At 38.0% G+C, this 26255-nt stretch overlaps 1 protein-coding gene across 2 annotated transcripts in view; it reads right to left on the minus strand.

The window, feature by feature from the left end:
- LOC127432569 (zinc finger MIZ domain-containing protein 2-like) overlaps nt 1–26255 on the minus strand; it is a 66352-nt gene that overhangs the window by 7846 nt on the left and 32251 nt on the right. Inside the window, exons 3-13 of one of the 2 annotated variants that reach the window (XM_051683810.1) lie at nt 15690–15804; nt 13053–13246; nt 11580–11763; nt 10432–10653; nt 10108–10302; nt 6200–6295; nt 5303–5471; nt 3834–3975; nt 2701–2721; nt 1471–1681; nt 35–140 (exon numbers count right to left, since the gene is read on the minus strand). In XM_051683810.1, the coding sequence (XP_051539770.1) occupies nt 35–140; nt 1471–1681; nt 2701–2721; nt 3834–3975; nt 5303–5471; nt 6200–6295; nt 10108–10302; nt 10432–10653; nt 11580–11763; nt 13053–13246; nt 15690–15804 (1655 nt within the window). The remainder of the gene's footprint in view (nt 1–34; nt 141–1470; nt 1682–2700; nt 2722–3833; nt 3976–5302; nt 5472–6199; nt 6296–10107; nt 10303–10431; nt 10654–11579; nt 11764–13052; nt 13247–15689; nt 15805–26255) is intronic. The other variant, XM_051683811.1, reaches the window with a different exon arrangement.

The following is a 26255-nucleotide window of genomic DNA, read 5'->3' on the forward strand; positions in this document are numbered from 1 at the left end:
TGGTTATTTCCAAATAAATTGTGTTCCTACTCACTCTTAGTGACACAGTGCTCAGCTGGCAGGAGTCTCTTCTTCATGAGACCTTGAAGCACGGAGCGCACAGATGGCCTATGAACCAGCTGCAGCACGAACAGATGAGACTGTAGCGAGAGACAGAGAGAAGGGCATGAACTCTGACCCATATAAAGCCTTGTTTATTAATAGAGATAACTGTTTAAAAAATTCATCATGACTAATCTTGTGACGTTTTTTTTTTGTTTTTAATACAATATTTTTAATAGCATTTTTTATTCTTGGTCAATGTTAATTTATAAATGTACAATTGTTCATTGTAGTTCATATTAGTTCATAATGCAATAAATAATGTTAACACATTACATAACATAAAAAATTGTAAATGTTAAAATATGCTAGTTTATGTCGGAATGAACACTAACCAAGATAAAGAGGTGCTGTAAGTGCTGTTAATTGTTAGTTTATTTTAACTAATGCAGTTAACACATACAACCTTATTATAAAGTGTTAAAGATAATATTTTGCGATCGGATGAAAAATAAAACTATACAAAAACTATATAAAAAAAATAAATAAAATTAAATTTTTTGCTTTAATGTGCTTTAAAACTTCAGTAACAAACATGCCGTTAAGTTGTTCAGTTCAAAACAATTTCGTGAAACAAACTGTCCATTTCTGTGAATCGATTTAAAACTCCTAATGAGCCATTCAGAGGAAAATACATACTGTAGATATACATTGATAACACATAAATATTGAGTTAAATATCGTCAATAATATTTTATATAGCTATATCACCTAGTCCTATTTAGGGCTCTAAGTATGAGTAGCAATAATAATAATAATGGTAGAGTTAGCATAAAGCTCAAAGTATACTTCGGTTAGACTTGAATGCTGGGTATCTGCGTAAAGGACACAAGACACAAATTTCGTCATCAACAGAGTACTATATCACTAAATTCGTGTGGCCCGATTTTTCTAACCTCACATACTCTAAACGTGCATTATGCACATGCATAATTGCATTAAATAGTGGGTCAAAAGGTGGCAATGCTCACATTGCGGCCGTTGCAGTCATTAAAAAGTGCTAGATGTAATCGCCTTTAAACTTGAGGAGACAAAGGTAAAAACAACAGTGGGTGTGCACGTCAAGAGTGCGTGAGTAAGGAGGTCTGCATTTATATAATTCAAGTCTGAAGGAATATAAATACATCTTTATGGACATCTTTCAGACATCTTAACTCCTGGAGAGAAATAGTCCAGTATCTCCTAGCAGTCATAGTGCACATGCGCCAACCGCCTGTGTATGCGTGCAGTCAAATGAAGGATACTTTGAAAGGCGAGCACTTGACTGTACCCAGACACTAAGGTTTTGCTTTAAAACCGAAGTATACTTTAGGCTTAAGTACAATTCCTTACAGCATGCAATCATTATAGGAGTCTCTCTGTACTTACACAGCAGCAGGCCGTGACTGTGATCTGGATGGTGTTGCGTCCCGGCTGGCACACATGCTTTAGGTACAGGGGTTTGTGGGACGTCTTGTTGTCCCCGCGCTCGATGGTGAGAGGTGTGGCGTTGACGCTCACCTGCACCGATGCCGGCCAGTTGGTGTTCATCTGCCGGTCTTCATGGTGATAGCACTTGAACTGCAGCTCCAGGTCTGGCCTGTTAAACACACAGATGACACATCAACACGTCAGCACCAGTGAGCACCAGTGAGCACCATAAACAGTCGAGATGAGCTGTGGATGAGCACCTAAAGGGACAGTTCACCCAAAAATATAAAATTCTGTCATCATTTACTTACCCTTCAACCCAGGGTTGATACAAACCCGTAGGATATTTCTTCTTCTGTGGAACACAGAGCCGATTGTCTCCTTTTGTGTTCCATGGAAGAAAGAAAGTCATACAGGTATAAATCTTCATCAGGGTGAGCAAATTATGACGTCATTAAAATTTTTGGGTGAACTATCCCAAGTTTAACCCTTGTGTTGTGTTCGTTTTGTGCCAACATATTTTGTGTTCGATTGTTTATAAATCTCTCATATTGGGGGCCTGGGTAGCTCAGCAATTTAAGACGCTGACTACCACCCCTGGAGTCGCGAGTTCGAATCCAGGGCGTGCTGAGTGACTCCAGCCAGGTCTCCTATGCAACCAAATTGGCCCGGTTGCTAGGGAGGGTAGAGTCACATGGGGTAACCTCTTCGTGGTCGCTATAATGTGGTTCTCACTCTCAGTGAGGCGCGTGGTGAGTTGTGCGTGGATGCCGCAGAGAATAGCGAAGCCTCCACATGCGCTTTGTCGCCGCAGTAACGCGCTCAACAAGCCACGTGATAAGATGCGCGGATTGACGGTCTCAAACGTGGAGACATCCTCCGCCACCCGGATTGAGGTGAGTCACTATGCCACCACGAGGACTTAGAGCACATTGGGAATTGGGCATTCCAAATTGGGGAGAAAAAGGGGATAAATAAATAAATAAATAAATCTCTCATATTCCATATATTTGTTTATAAATCTCTCATATTGCATATATTATCACAAGATATTGCTTTAGATGTTTTTATCAACATTTTTTAGTATTTATGACAGATTTCTTTTTTTTTTTCTTTTTTTTTTTACAGATTTAAAAATATATATATATATATTTATTGATAGAAGGATTAATTGAACTGAGCTCATACCGGGTTAGTGGAGGGCAATCCCTGTGGAAAACACAAAAATATATAATAATTACATAATAAATTAGCAACCAATAGCTTGATCTGAACAAAACAGGTGTAATTTTAAAGCTTAGAATCTGGATTTTACAATGCATATTGCTGATCTTACCAATTCTTAAATAATGCTTTTTAATTTGCTAACAAATAAGAACCGTTTCGTACTCATAAGTTCACATTTGCCATCACATCAATTATATTCAGAGTTGTTAAAACCATAAAAAAGATGAGATAGCCACCTGTTATATATCGTTGGAAAGGTCTCAATTAGTAGAATACAATGAGTACATTTGTTTCAATCAGAGGCCAAACTGCAGAGAGTATTAGTGTATGAAATTCCCACAGACACACATTAATATTATAAAAAGGAGTGGCTTTCTGTAACGTTTTTCCTTATTACTTCCTGAAACATACTGTACATATAACATAATGACGTATCATAACTTACAGCAGACTATTCCGATTCAAATGAGCCCAAGCGCAACATAATATAAGCCGATCTTGAAATATTCCTCAAACAGTGTACATGGAAAGATGATGGAACAAAAGGGCACTCAATACACATCGTCTGTGTGTGTGAGTGTGTGTGTGCACATGTCTGAGGACTATGTGTGTGCAAACACATCTAAATATGTGCTAATATAAAGGATTGGTATGCTCCTGAACACTTAATATTTCTGTACTTTGTAGTCTAATCCATTCACTTCCAGAGGCTGGTCATTTTTGACCGGGAAAACAACAAGTGTAACAAAGTGAAATAAAACCAAAAATATGTAAAGAAAATGGTCCAATTTAATTTGGTGTTTTCAGATACCATATGTGAACAAAGTCAATGAATTTTATTCAAATTGGATTAAGTTAAAAAAAAACACACAAAAAAAGATATCGTAAGAAAAATATTTGTCCGGGTCAAAATGATCGGAACACAACATAAGGGTTAAGGACTCGTTTATAACCTAAATGAGAACACACCATCCAATAAAACAAACATGTTTAAACTTTAAACACAACATTGCTACACTGAACACTGACAACCACACCTAAGCATGAGCTGCTTTAAGGGAAAGATGTTGTATGTGTTAAGTATAGAGTCTGACCTCATCATAAGGGTCTTGTAGACGGAGTCTCGCAGCTGGAAGACGTGGTTGCTGACGGCCAGGTTGTGCTCCAGTCTGAAGGGTTCTAACACAACACCGTCCCTTACTGGGAACGTCAGGCGCAGGTCATCACTGGGGTTCCCTACAGACAGAAGAATTACAGTTAGAGAGTTACTGAACTGCCTTACGTTAGTTAACGGCTGTAGTTCTTTCATCAAGACAGAAATTACAGAGACAGGAGAGATTATGCATTCAAATAGAGATTGATATGCTGTGATTTGTTTAGTCGTGTAGATTTACAGCTTACTTTTTGATCATTTAAAGTTGGAAATGCTTAAAGGAATAGTTCACCCAAAAACTAAAATTCTCTCATCATTTACTCACCCTCTTGTCATCTCAAACTCGTATTACTTACTTTCTTCCATGGAACACAAAGATATTTCAAAGGGAAATAATATCTGTTTGTGTACACTATGCAAGTGAATGGTGACCAAAACTTTGAAGCTCCAAAAGGCACATAAAGGCAGCATTAAAGTAATCCATTCGACTTCAGTGGCTAAATCCACGTCTTCTGAAGTGATCCAATCAGTTTTGGGTCAGAACAGACCAAAACATAACTTCTTTTTCACTATAAATCTTGACATCAGTCTCCTTGGCAATCACGATTTCAAGCTCGATTACACTTCCTAGCGTCATCTAGTGCTCTGCGCATGTGTCAAGCACTTCAGAAGACATGGATTAAGCCACTGGAGTCTAAAGGATTACCTTTATGCTTGCCTTTATGTCCTTTTTGGAGCTTGAAAATATGGTCTCCATTTACTTGCACTGTATGGACAAACACACATATTTAAAATCCATGTAAAAAAAATAATTGTTTGTGTTGCACAGAAGAAAGTCATACTTGCAGTTTGAGACAACATAAGGGTGGGTAAATGATGAGAGAATTGTCTTTTTTTGTGTGAACTATTCCTTTAAAGAAATGCACAGAAACTCTTTTTGTATATCATGTTACAAAAGTTCTAAACAGTTATCCAAACAGTTCCCAAACATTTTGGAAAAGGAATTTCCATTACTCAATAGCAGTTAAAACTTTTAATTTTTTTAATTTTCCTGATATTTCAAGTTAGTACATGATCATGGAAACCTCGCATAATTCATTATAATGCTTTGGTGCCTGCCATTATTTGAGGCATGTTAAATTCTAGATTGGAGCTTTACTGTGAATTATTTTTCCTTTAATAAATAAATATAGTAATAAAGTAAATAAATAAATAACTGACTAACAAACTGTATAGTAATAGTATATTATTGGCCCTCATATTGTTTGTTAGCCACAGCATAATTTTATTATTATTATTGGTGCATCCCTAGTGCAAGCGGTAACCTTTTACTTCCTTTTGTTTCACACAAAGTTCCCAGAATGTAGAGAAGGGGTGGGGTGATGGTTTAGATGCAGTTCCATGTTTTACCTGAAGGGGGCTGCAGAGAGTTGATGTTGGGCTTGACATCATGGAGGAAGGGCGATTTGACATCTTGGCCGGGGGACATATACGGGGGCATTGAACTGCCAGGGGTCATAGGAGGAGTGGGGTTTCCTGGGAGAGGAGAGCTGGGATATCCTGTCATCGCACGCCCGGGCTGCGAAAGACAGACACATTCAGGCATTACTATCTGCACCAAGATTATCTTTACAACCAAGTTTTCATAACTGAAATGCTGCACAACATATTCAGCTGTGTGGAGTTTGGACTCTGACTGTCAAAGTCCGATCATGGCACTGGTGGAATATTAACAAGCAGCTTCCTTCAAAACACAGACACATATTTCAGCAAATGGGTCAATGAGATGACAAACAGGTGATATTTTTCTAAAAATCTCAAGTTTAAAAGACATGTGGTAAGGTCTTACAAAAGTGATCTTTGTATTCATGTTGGTTTCATACTTATATACTATTTCCTATCAAAGTTTAGATGTAATGACTTGAAAAATGTCAAGTAGTGTAACCAAGTAAGAAGTATTGAAATACTTACCTCACACTCTGAATATGTCTTAATTGTTTTCACATTTTTCATCTTTTCAAAGTAAAAATATATTTTTTTAGTTATGAATAAAGAAGTTTTCCCATGGTTACTCCACTTGACCTAAACTGACCGTCATAAAAAGGTCAAAATAGCTCCCCTACAAAAAATATGTAAATGATTAAAATACGAAATTGAAATTTTATTTAATCAAAAAAGGTCTATTTAAGTGATTTTCTGAATTAATTGCATTTTAAATATATTTTTAAATAACTTAATAGATCTGGGGGGGAAAATTGAGCATCACATCATTAACCACTATGACAGTATGTGAGAAAGGACACTAACCCCATTGACAGAGGCCTGGTTGAAGGTGTTGTATCCAGCTCCCGTCACTCCAGAGGACAGGCTGTTGTGGCTGTTGCCCTGTCCGTTAAACTGGTCCTGGTAAACAAACAAAACAATTTCAACATCATGCTTAAAACAGAGGAAGTTGGGGGGCCTGGGTAGCTCAGCAAGTAAAAATGCTGACTACCACCCCTGGAGTCACGAGTTCGAATCCCAGGGTGTGCTGAGTGACTCCAGCCGGGTCTCCTAAGCAACCAAATTGGCCCATTTGCTAGGGAGGGTAGAGTCACCTGGGGTAACCTCCTCGTGGTTGCTATAATGTGGATCTCACTCTCAGTGGGGCGCGTGGTGAGTTGTGCGCGGAAGCCGTGTAGAATAGCGTGAAGCCTCCACATGCGCTGTCTCCGCAGTAACGCGCTCAACAAGTCAGTGATAAGATGCACGGGTTGAAGGTCTCAGACGCGGAGGCAACTGAGATTTGTCCTTCACCACCCGGTTTGAGGCGAGTCACTACGCCACAAGGACTTAGAGCGCATTGGGAATTGCGCATTCCAAATTGGGAGAGAAAAGGGGAAGAAAAAAACAACAAAAAAACAGAGGAAGTTGACCCAAATTCATTAAGAGTAATTATAGTGCTAGAAGGTGACTGAAGCCCAAGTATACTTCGCTCAGGTGCGAATATGAACATTGACCCCGCTCACCATTCTAAACAGCACTGTGGCAGCAGTGGAGTCATTCAGGTTCCTGGGCACTACAATCTCACAGGACCTGAAGTGGGAGACCCACACTGACTCCATTGTTCTGCCAGCAGAGGTTGTACGTCCTTCGCCAGCTGAGGAAGTTCAACCTGCCACAGGCGCTGCTGATACAGTTCTACTCAGCAGTCACTGAGTCTGTCCTCTGCACTTCAATAACTGTCTGGTTTGGTTCAGCTGCGAAATCGGACATCAGAAGACTACAAAGAATATTTCGGACTGCTGAGAGGATTATTGGTTGCCCCCTGCCCTCCTTTCAAGAACTGTACACTTCCAGAGTGAAGAAAAGGGGTGGAAAAATCACTCTGGACCCCACTCACACAACCCACTACTTTTTTGAACTGTTGCCTTCTGACCGGCAGAGCGCTGAGCACCAGAACTGTCAGGCACAGGAAAATATATATATATATGTATACAGTTGTGCTCAAAAGTTTGCATACCCTGTCAGAAATTTTTAAAGTTTGGCATTGATTTTGAAAATATGACTGATCATGCAAAAAAACTGTCTTTTATTTAAGGATATTGATCATATGAAGCCATTTATTATCACATAGTTGTTTATCTCCTTTTTAAATCATAATGATAACAGAAATCACCCAAATGGCCCTGATCAAAAGTTTACATACCCTTGAATGTTTGGCCTTGTTACAGACACACAAGGTGACACACACAGGTTTAAATGGCAATTAAAGGTTAATTTCCCACACCTGTGGCTTTTTAAATTGCAATTAGTGTCTGTGTATAAATAGTCAATGAGTTTGTTAGCTCTCACGTGGATGCACTGAGCAGGCTAGATACTGAGCCATGGGGAGCAGAAAAGAACTGTCAAAAGACCTGCGTAACAAGGTAATGGAATTATATAAAGATGGAAAAGGATATAAAAAGACATCCAAAGCCTTGAAAATGCCAGTCAGTACTGTTCAATCACTTATTAAGAAGTGGAAAATTCAGGGATCTCTTGATACCAAGCCAAGGTCAGGTAGACCAAGAAAAATTTCAGCCACAACTGCCAGAAGAATTGTTCAGGATACAAAGAAAAACCCACAGGTAACCTCAGGAGAAATACAGGCTGCTCTGGAAAAAGACGGTATGGTTGTTTCAAGGAGCACAATATGATGATACTTGAACAAAAATGAGCTGCATGGTCGAGTTGCCAGAAAGAAGCCAATGCCACAAAAAAGCCCAGTTACAATATGCCCGACAACACCTTGACACGCTTCACAACTTCTGGCACACTGTAATTTGGAGTGACGAAACCAAAATAGAGCTTTACGCTCACAACCATAAGCGCTATGTTTGGAGAGGGGACTACAAGTATTGTGCTCCTTGAAACAACCACACAAACATACAAATTCCTTGTATGTGTAAGCATACTTGGCAATAAAGCTCATTCTGATTCTGATGCTAGGCATCTGTGTACAAGGCGCATGCCGGAAATTGTGTTATTAACAGAGTGCTCGAGCACTGAATGCGTGTGGCCCGGTTTTTATAACTGCGCGTACTGTAAACGCGCATTAGACACACGCGCCTGGATTTTTTGCCACTAATTAGTGGGTCCACAAGTTAGCAGCACTCACAGATGAGCCGTTGCTAGAAGTAATCGCCGCTAAACAACAGGAGATGAAGGTGGAAGCAACATATGTGCATGTGCTCGTCAAGAACACTTGTGTGAAGAGGTCAGGAAATACCTGCATTTGTAACTCGAGTCTGAAGGAATATAAAGACTAATGTCTAAACTCATGAAGATAAATAGTCCAGTATCCCATAGAAGTCATAGCGTGTATGCGGCAACCACCTGCGTTTGTGAGAACAGTCAAATTAAGTAAACTTTGAAAGGCTGCACTTTCAACTCTACACAGACGCAAGCGTTCACGACAAAACCGAAGCATACTTTGGGCTTGAGGCTCTGTTGCAAAAACTTGTGTACTTCCTACATAGACAGCTGCCTTCCAATGTAGCATCCCACCTGTGAAAGAACCTCATAAGTGACTTATTTGGAACGCTCAACATAGGCAGCAACTCGACAGCTATTTATATGACGCACAGTGAAACTCTAAAGCGCACCTACCAGCGTAATCTAAAGCTTACCTGCCTACGTAGGGACCTCACTAGGTTTTGGAACAGTGCCTAAATGTTACAAAAACAAAATATCGGCGCACTCATTGAGTGCATACTGCAGTGATATGACTATAATGATAATCTAATGCTGTAATTCCAAACTCCACATGGAATTGAAAGTGCCGGGTCGAGCTCGTCTTTCACTGGTACTTCCAAAAATCTTTTCACATCTAGTTGCCTCTTGAAAGTTCACTGCAGTGTTTGCAAGTATCAAATACTAGAGTGTTTCTCTTAAAACAGCATCTTGTTTTTCACTAATACTGATGAAAAAACCAGTTCTTTGGAAACATGATACCGCTCGCAGCATGTGATGTTGCAATTTGCTAGTGAAAAGGTTCGAACTTTCAACATTTCAGAAAGTACCTAACTTACTCTGTCATTACATTAATAGTTGACCCACAAATAAAAATGTGTTTTCTTCCATGAAACAAAAAAGAAGTTAGGCAGGATGTTCAATCAGTGCTGTTTCTCATACCATGAAAATGGACCATGGACTGCCTGGTGTGCACCTTAAAATTGTGGTCTGTTCCACAGAAACAGCTACTGTATTGTTTCAGAAGACTTGGTGTTTAATGTAAAAGTTATATGACAACTTGTACCTTTTGGAGCTTGCATGCTTTCATTGGGGCGGCTGTGGCTCAGGTGGTAGAGCGGGTTGGCCACTAATCGCAGGGTTGGCGGTTTGATTCCTGGCCCACATGACTCCACATGCCGAAGTGTCCTTGGTGCAAGACACTGAACCCCAAGTTGCTCCCAATGGCAGGCTAGCGCCTTGCATGGCATCTCTGCCGTCATTGGAGTGTGTGTGTGAATGGGTGAATGAGCCACAGTGTAAAGCGCTTTGAAAACCACTACAGTTAAATAAAGCGCTATATAAGTGCAGACCATTTACAGCAAATAGCAGTGTAAATATTCTTCAAAAATTGTCTTATGGATTTCATTTGGGTTTTGTAAGACATCAGAGTGAGTATCATTTTTGGATCCACTATTCTATTAAAACATTAATTTGGCATCACTGAAAAATAAGAATCTTACCTTGTAGAACTGGCCGGGGTTTCCTGGTCCTGCAGGATACTGGCCCATATTGGGTTGTTGGAGGGGCATTCGATGGGCTGGGTAAGATGGGGAAGGGGCGGACCGCTGGGGTCCAGGACCATGGTACTGCATGGGCTGGCCTGGGTATGGGCCCCCAGCTCCCATTCCGGGACCATACTGCTGACCCGGAAATCCCTGTATGCAACAAAGAAAATTCCAGGACAAAACCAAGTCGTCAACACCATGCGGGAATGAGATTTGTATGACCAATGAGCCTTAAACATGTGAAAGATGAAAAGTAGGGTTGGACCCTACATGACTCACGTCGGAGTTGTAGGGGCGTTTCAGACCCTGCTGGTGTCGCGGAGGACCCTGCTGGCCTCCAGAATAGACGGGATGCTGAGGCATCCTCTGGCCCTGCTGTGTGTACATGGGTCCCATGGAAGGGGGTCTGGAGCTGACCATTCCGGACGGGGTCATACCGGGCGGGCCGCGGGGCCCGGAGTGCGACAGGAACTGGGTGTTGTAAGAGGAAGCGCCACCCATCTACAGAGCATAATAACACAGATCCACACCCATCAGAACCAGCGTCGGGTAACAATGGCTGGAGACAAGCCTGCTGCCGTGACTTATGGCTGACAAGCTCCGGGCACGAAAGGGAAACGCAACTAGGTCACCATGGTAAACAATGAAGTCCTGTCTTGCCCGTGTGGCTGTGAAGTCTGCCGTATAAAACTGGGCAGACAGGTGGTATGTGAAATCCACTCTGAGACAGAGAAGTGCAGGAAAAATAAGAAAAAAAAAAAAGAAAAAAAAAAGAATATATATATATATATATATATATATATATATATATATATATATATATATATATATATATATATATATGTTTGCAATACTTAAAAGCCATGTTTTTGGAATAAGAGCTTCTTTTTCTGTGTTGGACCAGAAGGGGGCGAAATGAGCGCAAAGAACGAGAGGTTACTATGTGAATTTGAGTGCAAAGCATTTACAATAAAAATAGAGCCGAGCGTTGTGGCAATCAGATTAACAACGTTAAAAAAAAGAGATATAGAATGACACCATTAATCGCTAAAAGATTTAAAAGGATGGTTCTCCCAAAAATGAAAATTCTGTCATCATTCACTCACCCAAAATTTGTTCCAAACCTGTATAGATTCTGTGGAACAGAAAAGATGTTAGACTGAATGACAGCCTCAGTCACAATTCACTTTCATTGCATCCTTTTTCCAAACAATGAAAGTGAATAGTGACTGAGACTGTCATTCTGCCTAATATCTCCTTTTGGGTTTGAAACAACATGAAGGTGAGCAAATAATAACAGAAGTTTAATTTTCAGGTCATCACTGCACGATGAACAGGGGTAAACAATATCTATGTCGGTGACCTTCCCTTTAGTGCCATTTATCGCAGTCACTGCAACAAAAGCTCAAATGAACAAGGTCCCTTACAGGCCCGTAGTTCAGTTCTTGGTTTTGCTTCTCCTGTATCGCGGCAACTGTTGCCGTGGCGGTGGCTGTCGCAGTGGCGGCGGCTGCAGCCACAGCTGCTGCAGCGGCCGCTTGGGTGAAGTCGGTGGGCGGGCGAACTCCATGGGGCGGCATCCCCAGGGATCCTCCTCCATTATTGGGGTAACTGAAGAGGAAACAGAGAAGACAAATATCTTATGAATTGTGTGAAGTCATATCCCATTTGTGTCATAAAATAAGATCAGCAGCGCTGCTGAATAATACGACCCGAGGTATTAGGCAAGGTGTTGTGTGAGTGGTCTGCTGAGCCAAGGGAGACGCTGAGTGCTCCGAGTCAGTGATTCAAAAGATTTATTGCGATGCAAATTGATCTTAAGGGACGCAAGCATGCGCGTGTTTGTGTGAGTCAGCGCAGGGGTGGGACAAACAGTGCACACATCCCCCACTGTGGTGACATCAGGCTGCCTGACTTCACGCATCTCCCACGAGGTAGAGTCTACACACAGCCACACCATCACACACTCAAACACAGACTGTTTGGACAATGTGACGCGTCATTTTGAGTCGGAAGTTGCACTGGCTCGTTTATCTAGAAATCCAATATTAGGCCAAAAACAGTAGGACTGTTCAGTTGTTATTTTTAATAAAAAAAGTTTCATTTTTCAAACTAGGGCAGCATGATTAGAACATAAATAATTATTGTTGTTTATTTCCCTGTATATTATAATTGCAATAAATTTAGATTAATTGAAATTACATAAAAACTATTTTGTGTGGGGCATCTGCGTTTTGGTTGGTGGCGGAGGTGGTTTGGCTTGTTTTTCTTTGTCTTTTCTAGTTTGATGAAAAGCCGTGTGCCTTGAAATGTTATCAAGGTGAGATTATATTAAATTATTTATTCTTTGGAGCTGTGGTGTGCTTTTTTTTAAATATATTGTTGTTTTATACTTCACACTGGCACACTTAGTAGTACGATAAAGCACGATAAGTTTTTCAAATTTTGAATAAATTATACACAGAAAGCCTATAACGTCTGTGATTGGTTACTATGCTCTGCAAAAAAAACAAAAAAACACATTGAAAACAGAACATTTTGACATGGGAGTAGAAGTAAATGGAATTGCGTTTTCATGATTAGCTAATTGTAGCACCTGTAATTGTAATCTCGATTATTTATTCAATTTATAATGCAGTCTATTTCAAACTATGTCAGTGTTAACATGACATTCCATGTCATTGTGATGTGACAAATTGTAGCAAACCGTAATATTATTTATGGGGGGGATACTTACATCCTAGTACCACCCCTGTGTAGAAACCTAATAATTACATCATTAGAAAGCTGAGATATTCTTTTTTACTTAAGTTAAACTTAAAATTTAAATTGTGTTTCTGTCAAAGTGACTCATTGTGATGAAGAAAGTCAATTTGCTTTCCTTTTCAAGAGTTTCTCACCTGCCCCCATATCCAGGCCCGGCTGGGTATCCTCCACTGGGACGCCCGTACATGCCCTGCTGCATGTAGCCCTTGTTGGGCTCGGGGTAGCCCTGCTGGCCCATAAACTGAGGAGAGTTCATGCCTGGGCTGTTGCCAGGCATCATGTGACCACCGGCTGAGTTTCCGCCTGGACCCATGGGAGCGCCAAAAACCTGCCGAGAACAAGATAAATTTTTAAACTATGAACTGAGAGATAGGAGAAATGGAGTGGTTTTTGATAGAGGGAGAAGGGCAACCAGAAAAGGACATTTATTTATTCTACTCTGTGATTATTTTGAGAGTGATGCTGTTGTGAGAGCATAAAAAAAAAAAATGCAATTGATTAGGTTTCTTTTTATGTCTGTCTGTGAGTCAATATATAGGAGGCTATGGCATGTGAACAAGTCATAAACATTTCATTTTATGTGTTACTATTTGGTTGTTATAGTATTTTTATTTATTTGTTTGCCTCATTAATCAAACATGTGTTAAGTATCAGCTTGTGCACCAGTTCTAGCTCTAGTTACAGCTTTCTGTATATATATATATATATATATATATATATATATATATATATATATATATATATATATATATACACACACACACACACACACACCACTTTATTAGGTACACCTGTACACTTATTCATGCGATTATCTAACTGCAGCCTCAGCTTTCTGTTCTTGGCTGACAGAAGTGGAACCCAACTTGGTCTTCTGTTGTAGCCCATTTGCCTCAATGTCCGACATGTTGTGCATTCTGAGATGCTATTCTGCTCACTACAATTGTACAGAGTGGTTATCTGAGTTACCATAGCCTTTCTGTCAGTTCGAACCAGTCTGGCCATTCTCTGTTGACCTCTCTCATCAACAAGGCATTTCCATCTGCAGAATTGCCGCTCACTGGATGTTTTTTTTGGCAGTAAATTCTGAGTAAATTCTAGAGACTGTTGTGCATGAAAACCAAAAATCATGCCACAGTTGAAATCACTGAGATAAAATTTTTTCCTCATTCTGATGGTTGATGTGAACATTAACTAAAGCTCCTGACCCATATCTGAATGATTTTATGCACTGCACTGCTGCCACATGATTGGCTGATTAGATAATTGCATGAAAATGTAGGTGTACAGGTGTACCTAATAAAGTGGTCGGTGAGTGTATGTATGTATGTATGTATCTATAAATATATATATAAATAAATAAATAAATAAATAAATATATATATATACACACACACACACATCGCTCAGACCGATTAATCCGAGTGAACTATGTAAAAATGTTTTATTTAAATTTCATCACATTCACGTGCATCTCATCTGCTAACGTTAAGTTGTATTACATGCAAACAGAGCACAACAGTCTGGTTCCGGAAGTAAAAATCCCATTAATTTTTTCCACAGGGGAATTTATTATTAAATGATATTCATGCAAGATAATGATTTGCTCCAGTTGAAGCAGCAGTCTGTATTATTTCAACAATTTCAAGCAGCGACTACCCACTTCCATGACGTACTGTGAATATCGCAATCGAGTTGGTACGCCTACACTCTCAAAATACTTATATATTTGCATATATTTAAATATTTTGCAACATGCTTAAAATATATTGTTTCTATACTTAAAATCAACAACTTTAAATCAATAGTTTTATATTTGTCCATTGTTTTTAATTTTTTTTACATCGTAATTTGATTACATGGGAATGTTTCATTCTCTAAAAAAAAAAAGAAAAAAAAAAAAGGTAAATACACAGTCTTGTACCTTTGTCCTTTCATCCGATTTTCAAATACTTTTTTTTTTTTTTTTGCTTCAAATCAAAGTTTGTAATTCTGTGATTCACCTTGGAGCTGGCTGTTTTGGTTTAAACTCTTCTATGAAGGATTTTATTTAATCCCTAAGGAATAAAAAAAAAAAAGGAAAAATACTTACAGGAACAAAGATGGCTGGAAAAGTAGACAGGCACTGTTGCGCTCTAAATGATTGTATTATAGTATATATTATCGTTCATTTCAGCCATCAGCAACCTTGCTCTTTAAATAACAGCGTCAGAATCGGTTACTAAAAAACTCGCTCAATGTCTGACATGACCAAATGTGATGTTTACTGGTTCATTACAGGGGTAGTACGCCCAAAAATTAAAATCCTGTCATCATTCACTAACAGCAGCATTCTGTTCTAAACCCGTATTACTTTTTTTTCCTTCAGTGGAACACAAAAGAAAATATCAAGCAGAAACTTCTAAGTCTAAGTCACCATTTACTTTCAATGCACCTTTTTTCTATACAATGAAATTCAATGGTGATGAATTCAAACATTCTGTCTAACATCTCCTTTTGTGATCCATGAAAGAAAGTCACATGAGGGTGATTATATGATGACAGAATTTTCATTTTTAAGAGAATTAGTCATTAACGTAAGAACCACTCCAACCGATTCAGTAGGTCAATGAGTTGCCCAACCCATTCAGAATGATGTGTGAACTAGATCTACTGATTCATTGACAACTTTTTCATTGACAACAATTTGTTCACAAATAGGACGTCACTAGTTCCCAGGCAGAAACAGTGCCCTCTTTGCTTTTAGGTTACCACACTAGTGATTTCATTACCTGGCTGGGTGAAGGATTGGTTACCCCCCACACTGTGGTTACCACAGAGAGGGAGCCTGCAGGCTGATTGTGGCCTTGCTGCCAGGGGACAGGATCATATAGGTAAGAGGCGTCACTGTGGGGCGAGAGAAAACATGAACACTGGGGTTATTACCGGTTTTTAATTCACTTGCTACTGATCCGACTTGCATTATCCGGAGCCAGCCTCGAGATAATATTGCATTCTATATCTTTTGTTGTGGTATGATATATGCATATGGTGTGAAGTGTGAGCGAGACAATTTTTGTGTGACTTCAGACGTGTCATAGCCACATGCTCTGGAGGTACTCGGCACAATGTTTCCATGGCGACTCCACAGTCACTTAGAGACAGGAAAGAGTAACGATGCCAAGGGAGAGGGGGTGAGAGAGTAAGTGTGTGTGTGTACCTACTGTTTTCTGTGTAACTGGATCAAACCAGATTGCTCTCAATAATCTGGTCCCATCTTTCCATAATTAGCCAAACTACATCACACACTGATTTAAATAGGGAAATATGGACCCTTAGTGGGTAGACGCCATTTTAATTTGACGTGAATGAAAACAATATTGTAAGGGATAGTACAGTCTGTTCAGTAGGTTGTTGTGTACAGAAATGATGTGCACAAATACACACACACACAAATACAAATACACAGGTAACATGCCTTCAACAGAACAACAATAGAAGGAACCTCAGGCAAAACTTGGTCACAAATATGTGAGGGAAATAGTAGTTCCTTTTTCAAAACATCAAATATATTTGAGCTGTTCTAATACAATTATATAAATGATTTATCCCAACTATCAATATCAATATTATGAATGCATTTAATAACATTCTCTACAGTTCTGTAAAAAAAAAAAAAACTCAAAACTTGAAACCAGCTCTCCTCAGTGCAGTCAATCCATTTGGCACCGAACTGGAAATTCGTGACGCAAACCGCACAAGACAAACTGAAACCGAATCTGCAGATTTAGTCTTGCATATTAGGTGCAGTTTCAATCTCGATCTTATTATATTGTGATGCATTTCAATGTATTAGACAGTTACGTGTTCGCGTGTTGCATCACAAGGTCGATGGCGAAAAACGTAGCCATAAAATGTAGCAATACTTCAACTTCGGGAACTTTCACTTCCCAGAGGTTGATTTTTATTTAGACGAACTGATTTTTACATTTTTCTTTTTGCTATATGAATGTCTCATTAAAACTGAATTGGAAACTTTTTCCCAGACCTTCAATATTTATTTTTGGTACTTTTCAAATGCATTTTATGTATACATTTAACTGTTTTAGAATGTGCCAGACCCAGACTTTCCATTTTAAACCATGAAAATCCATTAAATATACAAATTATTACATGTTTAAAACTAGGATAAATCAAACAAAGAGTGAAACAAACCATTTCAATATTTATTATGTGAAAAAAATTATCATTTTTTTATTTTATTTTTTTTATTACGACTGTCCCACAGTTGTGGCATCATTTCCAAAACACCAAGCAATTTTGCCTCTAATATATATATATATTTTTTTTCAATAATTAGTGTACTTGTTAACCAAGTTGACAAAGTGTCAGTTAAGAGCATGCTTGAGATGAAATATGAGACAAGTGATGTTTGTTCAGAAAAAAATAAATATAATAAAATTAAAGGTAAATGTTACTTGTGAGCCCAATATTTATATTACCAATAATAAATGCAAAAAGTGTGAAAATATTATTTAATTGTATTTACGATACACAAAATGTTAGCTTTAAAAAGCCTCAGAAAGACAAAAGGAGTCTGCAATTTTATTCCAAAAATGTAATTTCCATCACATAATTCTATCAACAAAATACAGAATTTTAGATGTGCTGGAAATGACACTGTGGTGGGAATTTTCATTACTTAAATAAATAAATAAATATTAATAATAATAATAATATTTCATGTGATGCATGTACATACACCACTGTACACTGTTAGAAAACAAATAAAATAAAAATAAGTGTGTGAAAATTACTTTCTAAAAATGTTTTTGTGAAATAATGCAAAGTATAGTCATGTATTTTGTACCCATTTGCAGGTGTGGTATAAAGCTAATTTCGAACCCTGGATTCCAGGTCAATTCTCAACTTATCCAAGTGGCAACAACTCGAGTGTATCCAGCTTGTTAAAGGGACAGTTCACCCAAAAATGAAAATTCTCTCATTATTTACTCACCCACATGATATTAGGTGTGTATGACTTTCTTTCTTCACCAGAACACATTTGAAGAAAAATATCTTAGCTCAGTAGGTCCTTAAAATGAAAGTGAATGGAGATTTCTCTTCTGCATAAACGGCATCAATACGACACCAGTTGTTAAATTAATGTCTTTTAAAGCAACACGATCGCTTTGGTGTGAAAAAGATTAAATATTTAAGTACTTTTTTTTTTTTAACTCTTAATCATGCTTCCAGTCAGCAGCGGTAAGCGCGTGTGACGAAATTGCATTGGCATGTTGAAATGCGCAAGAACTGACGCATGTGCGTCACAGCCGGAAGAACAGCACGGTTTACAAGCGAGGAGGAACGCTGTATTGAAGCTTTGTTGGTTTTGGTTTAGATCTCTATTTATCCGTTTCTTTACTCACAATGGTGCATTTGTGTGTTCATCGTGGATGTTGAGTGGAGAACTTGAGATTATGTCTGTATCATGGCAACTCGAATACGTCAAACGAAAGACCGCTTGGACTCCACCCTCTCGTGAAGCCGGAAGCGATGGTTTATAGTTAAAAAGTACTTAAATATTTATCTTTTTCGCACCAAAAGTGACCATATCGCTTTAGAAAACATTAATTTAACCGCTGGAGTCGTATCTATGATGTTTATGCTGACTCTGTGATTTCTGGAGCTTCAAAATAGAAATCACCATTCACTTGCATTTTAAGGACCTACTGAGCTAAAATATTTTTATATTTTTCTTCAAATGTGTTCTGGTGAAGAAAGAAAGTCATACACACCTGGTATCATGTGGGCGAGTAAATAATGAGAGAATGTTAATTTTTGGGTGAACTATCCCTTTAAACCTGTGAGGGCTTATTGAGTTATAACTGGCTCTGAACAGCATCTCATCCTGACTGGCCTTAGACACCTCAACCCTACTCCCGCATGAAAGCCTCTTCTCCACAAAGCTCTTGAAGAAAACCAAGATCCCTTTCTTGACACACTTCCACCTCGACCTGCAGCAAAGTGTCCGCTGGCCTGCGGCACACAGGATATTGAGGTTCCAACAAAGGCTCAACGCTCGGCTGGTCATTGCACTGCTGAGGCAAATAAACAAACTGAACTATCAGCAGCTTAGAGGCATTCCATAAGAGGCAGAGGTTTTTCTTAAGTTCCTCTGCAGAAAAACCACCAGATACCCCCTCTTTCAGAAACAGGAAACTGTGGTTCCAGAGCCAAACCCTCCAGCAGCCAATCATCACTGAAGGGACAGTGCAGCCAATGAAAATTAAAAAGCGACACTCTTGGCAGATTCAGGGCTCGGTAAATGATAGCAGAGGTGTGGGTGCAGGGATTGAGTTTGGGCCCCAATGCCTGCTCTGCTGCAGACGATTTATCTTCGGCATTCTGTGGTGAGAGTAATATGCCACCTTCCACTTTTTCTACGTGTTCAGACTGTTTGCTTCATTATCTCCACTCAAGCAACATAATTCCCTTTAATTGCTCAAATATCAGTGAAACCTATATTCTGCCAAGTACACCTACCTAAGACAGCCTGCCATACATTTGCTAAATATACTGTATAAAAGACCAAATTACACTGCAAGCTCAAAATCATCTAAAAATATCCAGAAGTAATTAGTTACTATAAAAACACTTGTAAGTGAATTATTAACACTTCCAATTACAATCAAAAAGGGTTATTGAGCGTGATACTATATCTCCCTTTTTAAGTTCTAGGTTTGAGTTTGGGTCTCACCAACTACCTAGCAATGCTTGTCATGATTCAATACATCACGATGCATCACAATATCATAGTTGTATAGCAACTGAAATGGTAACAAATGCCCACGTGTTTGTTCGAGAGAAACTGCAAAAACTTCGGCACCTCATTGTACTGTAGCAACTCCGACTAGACTGAGAAATACTGGGTTCAGAGTTTGTGCTTTAGACGCTCTGCCTCTTCATTAATTGAACTTTTGAAAAAATCAACACAAAAATAAAAACTATCGATGCAATATTGAGGACAAGAATTGCGATATCTGATTGTATCAGCACAGTCCAAAACCTTTTATTCTCTATTTCTTAACATAACCATCTATGTGCTGGTGCTTTAAAGAACCCTGAAACTAATACACCGATCTGAAATAGGGATGCACTGATACAAAATTTGTGTGCCGATACCGATATCCAATTATTTAGAACGACATCTGCCGATACTGACAGTTTAGTGGTTCTGCTTTTTTCTGCTATCTGATAAAGAAATTTAAAGGGGTCATGTCATGAGGAATCAAATTTTGACATATAAGAGGACATTCTACTATAAAAACATACTGTAAACTCCAGAACTCAATCCCCAATCCAATAAAAGCATTTATTGAAACCAAGCTGCCAAAACGCCCCATTCTCTACATCTGCGACTTCCTTACATCAATTGGGGTACTTGTTAATTCAAGACGGCCTCTACAGCAACAATACCAACGCCTATTTTAAAATCATCGCACACATGACCCCACCCACTGGTGCTCACTTGGCTCGTAAACAGAGACAGAGGGAAGGACAAAAGGCCTACTGTCTGTGGCCTAACTACTCCTGAATACGAAAGGGGACCCATCTTTGAATTATTTTTGTATACAAACATGTACTACACAGACGTCTTTGACTGTTGTCATCTCTCTGGCACGCTTTTAAAAGACGCGGTGTCAAGTTTCAAATCTGAAGAGAAGATGCGTTTCATCAGTTGCTGTGGCTCCTGTTGTTTTGTTGCTTAACCTGTTTCCGAGTACCCACTTGTTTTGAGCAAAAGCATAAAAGGACATACTCAAAATACAATGGCTGTAATTTAGTGGAAAATAGACATACATTTTTTTTCCACAATATGTTTGTCATTTTCTTGTTTTATAACATCAAAGAAACATACAGTAACAATACACAGTTTAGGAACAGAAACAAGTACATTACACAAATACACATATCCCCATACACACACACTCAACTTGCATCGATAACAAAAAATGAAAAAAATTCCCTACATTATTTACAATTTCTTTTCAGGTAAAGCCTACATTTCCAGTTTTCATGATGTTCATGTATGGTTCCCAGAGCTGAACAAAGTCTTCCCGATTGCCCTTAGCAATCTAAGTTAGTCTTTCCAGACCTATCCAGTCCAATAGCTCCCTTATCCACATTTTCAAAGATGGAGCATCCATACTCTTCCAACATAGAGCAACAGCCAAAAAGTCCAGAAGTTTAGTCTGTTTCGATGTTTGTATAAAGTCCATCGGATATATTCCAAGAACACAAAGTTTAACATTCAAAGGGATTTTGGTGTTAAACATACCCGACAGACATTTTATAACCTCCTTCCAGAAGTATTGGATCTTTGGACATTCCCAAAGACAGTATAGAGTACCTTTCTCATCTAAACATTTAGTACACACATCTGGAATATTAGCAGACATATGATGAAGTTTGACAGGTGTTATGTACGTTCTCATTAACCACTTATTTTGGAGTAATTTAAACCTTGTATTTATTGTCTGTGTTTGTGCTTTTAGACAAGCATCATTCCAATCTGCCTCGCCAATGTCTTCTTGTATATCCATTTTCCAAGCATTTAATTTGTCTAGGGTTGATACAGTACTATAGTTAACCATTATGCTATAATATATAGATGTGTCCTTTCCCTTCTAAATTCCCAAGTGTTATTTCCTCTAATTTTGATAAAGTTGGCATACACATTATCTGTTCATATTTTTATGAAATGTAGCTTTTTAACTGTAAATATTTAAAGAAATGATTTTTGGGGATTAGATATCTCTGACATAATTTATCAAAAGAAAGTAAAACTCAATCTTCATAAAGATCCTTTTATATTCCATGACTTAAATCCTCCAACTTTCTTATCAGGTGTAAACTGTTCATTACCCCAAATAGGAATAAATTGAGACAGTTCAGGCATATCACCTACATGTTTGTGTGCAGCATGCCAGACCAAGATTGTGTTTTTAAGAAAAGGATTTTTTGTGCACTTCTTCAATGACTTAATATCCGAGGAGTATAGATACAGATTTAATGGTAGATCTGGAACAGACTCTTGTTCGATGCCTACCCAGGCTGGGGGCCCTGTTGTACGGAAATAATATGATGCTGAGGTCAGCTGGGCAGCCATATAATACCATCTGAGATTGGGAAATTGAAGCTCTCCCCTCTCATAAAGCAGATATAATAGCTTAAGGCAAAGTCTAGCTTTCCTGTCATTCCAGATAAATTGACCACATAATTTGTCAAAAGTTTGCTGTAAAACATATTTGGTAGTGGGAGTGCTTGAAAATAATATAAAAATCTGGGTAGAATAGTCATTTTTATTATATTTATTCGTCCGACCATGGATATAGGCAAATTGGACCAGCTATTCAATGCTTCAATTATTCTGTCTATCAGGGGGTCGTAATTTGTTGGGATTATTTCACTGAGGTTACCGGTGATTTTGACACCAAAGTACCTGAATCCTTCAGTAGTTGTCATAAACGGAGTATTGACTATGGGACTATGTCTTTCTTCCTTATTAAGAAACATTAATACTGATTTGGAATTATTGATTTTAAATCCAGAAAACTCCCCAAAATTTTCAATTAATCTCATCTAGTTGGGAATACTACTTTTTACATTTGTCAGGAAAAATATTATGTCATCTGCATATAAAGAAATACGATGATCTTTCAACCTAATTGTAATGCATGATAATTTTGTATGCTTTAACACTGCCATGGCTAAGGTTTCGATTGCTAACACAAATAGCAGTGGAGACAAAGGGCAACCCTGACGGGTGGATCACTGTAAACTAAAGGGTCTCGAGATGTTACTATTAGTTAGTATCTCAACGGCTGGGTTTGTGTATAATAATCAAATCCATTTGAGAAAGTCTGCCTAATCCAAATCTTGGGAGTACTTCAAAAAGGTAATACCATTCTATCCTATCGAAGGCTTGACATGCATCTACTGATAACATTGCTGTGTCTTTTGCATTATGTCTCTCATGTAGTATATTCAAGACTCTTCTAATATTGTGATAACCTTGTCTTTTTTGTACAAAACCTTGTTGATCATCAATAATCAACTGCGGAAGATATTTATCCAATCTTCTAGAAAGTGGTTTACAAAGTATTTTTGTGTCACATCCCATTAAACTAATTGGTCTGCAAGACAAGCATTCAGTTGGGGGTTTGTTTGGTTTTAATATTAAGGTTATTATAGCTAATCTTGATGAATCTGGAAGCGTTCCTTCAATAAACGATTCTTCATACATGTCAAGAAGTGGCCTCTTAAATGTTTTGTAAAACTCTATTGGTAACTCATCCGGTCCAGGTGCTTTACTGCTATTAATGTCCCCTAAAGCCTCACAAAGGTCTTCTGTTGTCAATGGGCTGTCTAGTGCTATATTTCCATCATCTAATATAGTCTGAAATTGTAACTGGTCAAGAAATGCGTTCTGAACTTTTCTATTTTCTGTATATTCTGATTTGTATAACAATTTATAAATTGTTTGTCCTCCAAGCCAATAATTTACCAGCCTTTTCCCCCTGATCATAGTATGTTTGCTTAGTCCACATTAGATTTTTAGCTACTTTGTCAGTTGTTAATGTATCATAATTGGCTCTCACGACAGATATATTATGTAATTTTTCAGGGTCGTTGTCAATATTTATTTCAGTCTCGGCTTTTTAAATTTGGTTTTCTAATGCTCGTAATTCTTAATTGTACCGTTTGGTTTTAGAACTTGTATAACTAATAATTTCTCCTCTTATATAAGCTTTAAATGCTTCCCATCTGATGCTGGCCGTGGTTTCGTCCATATTTAATTCAAAACATTTATCAATACAGCTTTCCACAAATTTAACAAATGCTGGATCCTGTAACAAATAAACTTGTAATCTCCATCTTGAACAATGCTCAAATCTACCTAAATGGATCTCCATAGATATTGTTGCATAATCACCAATTACTATACTATTGTATCCGCATTCTTTTACATTAGACAGCAGTTCCATAGAAATTAAAAAGTAATCAATACGTGAATGAGTTTTATATGAGCTTGAGTAACAAGTGTATTCCCTTTTGTTTGGGTTCTGCATTCTCCAAACTTCAATTAATCTTAGATCCTTCATACAGTCAATCAATGTTTTTCTAATTTGTACATGAGATGTATCAATTCGGGTGGATCTGTCCAATACTGGGTCGAGGGCACAGTTAAAATCTCCTCTGATAATATTAAGTCCCCCCACATTCTATTTACAGTTCCTTCAGTAAATTAATATTAAATGTTATTTATAAAATGACATTCCATAGTATCAATATGTAGGAAATGTCTGCCAATTAAAAGCTTAAGCAATTAATCACTTGTTATTCTTCTTCACTAACTAGATAATATGTGATAATTTCACAGACCACAGATAGAGGTTAGAGATTTTATTTCTTATCGCTCTAATTCATGTAGGCTACTGTACATATAAATGTACACATTTCTAGACTTGTTCATTGTACTCTCTTTATTATCTGAAAATATAAATGAGACATGCTGTCATTTAGAGTCACCCACAGTGCCCTCATTTAGCTGGTGGTCAGGTGATTCAATGAAAAGATGTATCTTTCTGATGCTCAGCCTCCTCCGCTCCATCAGAAACTGTACATGGTCCATCTCTAAATTACATTTTTGTTCTGCATTTCAATACGGACCTTTTACAGCTTCCTATTAACAAGGAAGAGATGAGTTACTTTTCCCTAATGCTGAGATCATGAACATCTATAATGTATAGTCAGACACATGATCTTCAATTAAAACAACAATTTCATTCCGTACCAAGTTGGTGGAGGCAGATGGACCCTACTGTACATGACAACACAACATGACAAGTTTTAATGCCACAACAAATGAGAAAAGAACACAATGGAGATGTAACTCCTATCATTTTCCACCTCTATTACAGCAGATCTTCATCTTATAACGCACATTAATAATCATGTGTGGCCTACTAAAAAACATTACATTAAATCTATGGAAAATGATGACAACTGTGGGAGATCCTACAACTGAAAGAGGGTCTATTAATACAATGAGACCATCAGCAACTGTGGGAAATTAAAGGTGATATGATTCTAAGTTTTTAGAAACCCCAACATGGTACATCAAATGGTATTAAAAATAAAGGAATTATATTCAGTTCACATGACATACAGTAAAAAACAAATTAGCATGCACAGATCATGGTAAATACCATTAAAATTCATCTTCAAAAACAAAATATAGTAAACCTATAGCCTATTATCATAATATTAATAGAATATGAATGTTAATACTTATAATGAAGTTCAGTGCAAACAAATAATGTAACGGTTGACCTATTAAACATTAATGTAGGCGAAAGTGGTCTAATATTAATGTTGAATTAAGCTTTTATATGTACGGTAGAACTTTATAGTTTTATTAATTAAAAAATTCACACAATGATTCAGTATAATTTCTGGCAAGCAAACTCTCAGTCCTAAACCAATGTACCTCCTATCGCTATTATGAGCGAAGATGAAATAATGCTCGTTTGCAGTCATTAAAACTTCATGTTCTGCTTCACTGAAATTTGGCACGCCTTTCTTCTTAGCGTCTGTTTCCATGGTGACTCGTGGATTCGGCGATCTGCTGAGAATGCCTTTTGGAGTTCACCGAAAACGCGCACAAACTCTGAGTTTCAAACTCATGATTGAGTGAACTAACCCCGCACAGGTGTTCTGGAACCCACATACCACGAGTAAGCAAGTTTTGGGTTAATCAACCGAGAGTTCAGGGTTTATGTCACGGTAAGTTTTCTGGAATAATAATAAAAAAAATAAAATAAAAAAAAGAACACACACAGTTGTGCTCAAAAGTTTGCATACCCTGGCAGAAATTGTGAAATTTTGGCATTGATTTTGAAAATATGACTGATCATGCAAAAAATTGGTCTTTTATTTAAGGATAGTGATCATATGAAGCCAATTATTATCACATAGTTGTTTATCTCCTTTTTAAATCATAATGATAACAGAAATCACTCAAATGGCCCTGATCAAAAGTTTACATACCCTTGAATGTTTGGCCTTGTTACAGACACACAAGGTGACACACACACAGGTTTAAATTAAAGGTTAATTTCCCACACCTGTGACTTTTTAAATTGCAATTAGTGTCTGTGTATAAACAGTCAATGAGTTTGTTAGCTCTCACGTGGATGCACTGAGCAGGCTAGATACTGAGCCATGGGGAGAAGAAAAGAACTGTCAAAAGACCTGCGTAACAAGGTAATTTAACTTTATAAAGATGGAAA

The sequence above is a fragment of the Myxocyprinus asiaticus genome, chromosome 42 (genome assembly GCF_019703515.2).
Source record: "Myxocyprinus asiaticus isolate MX2 ecotype Aquarium Trade chromosome 42, UBuf_Myxa_2, whole genome shotgun sequence".
NCBI classification, from domain to species: Eukaryota; Metazoa; Chordata; class Actinopteri; order Cypriniformes; family Catostomidae; genus Myxocyprinus; species Myxocyprinus asiaticus.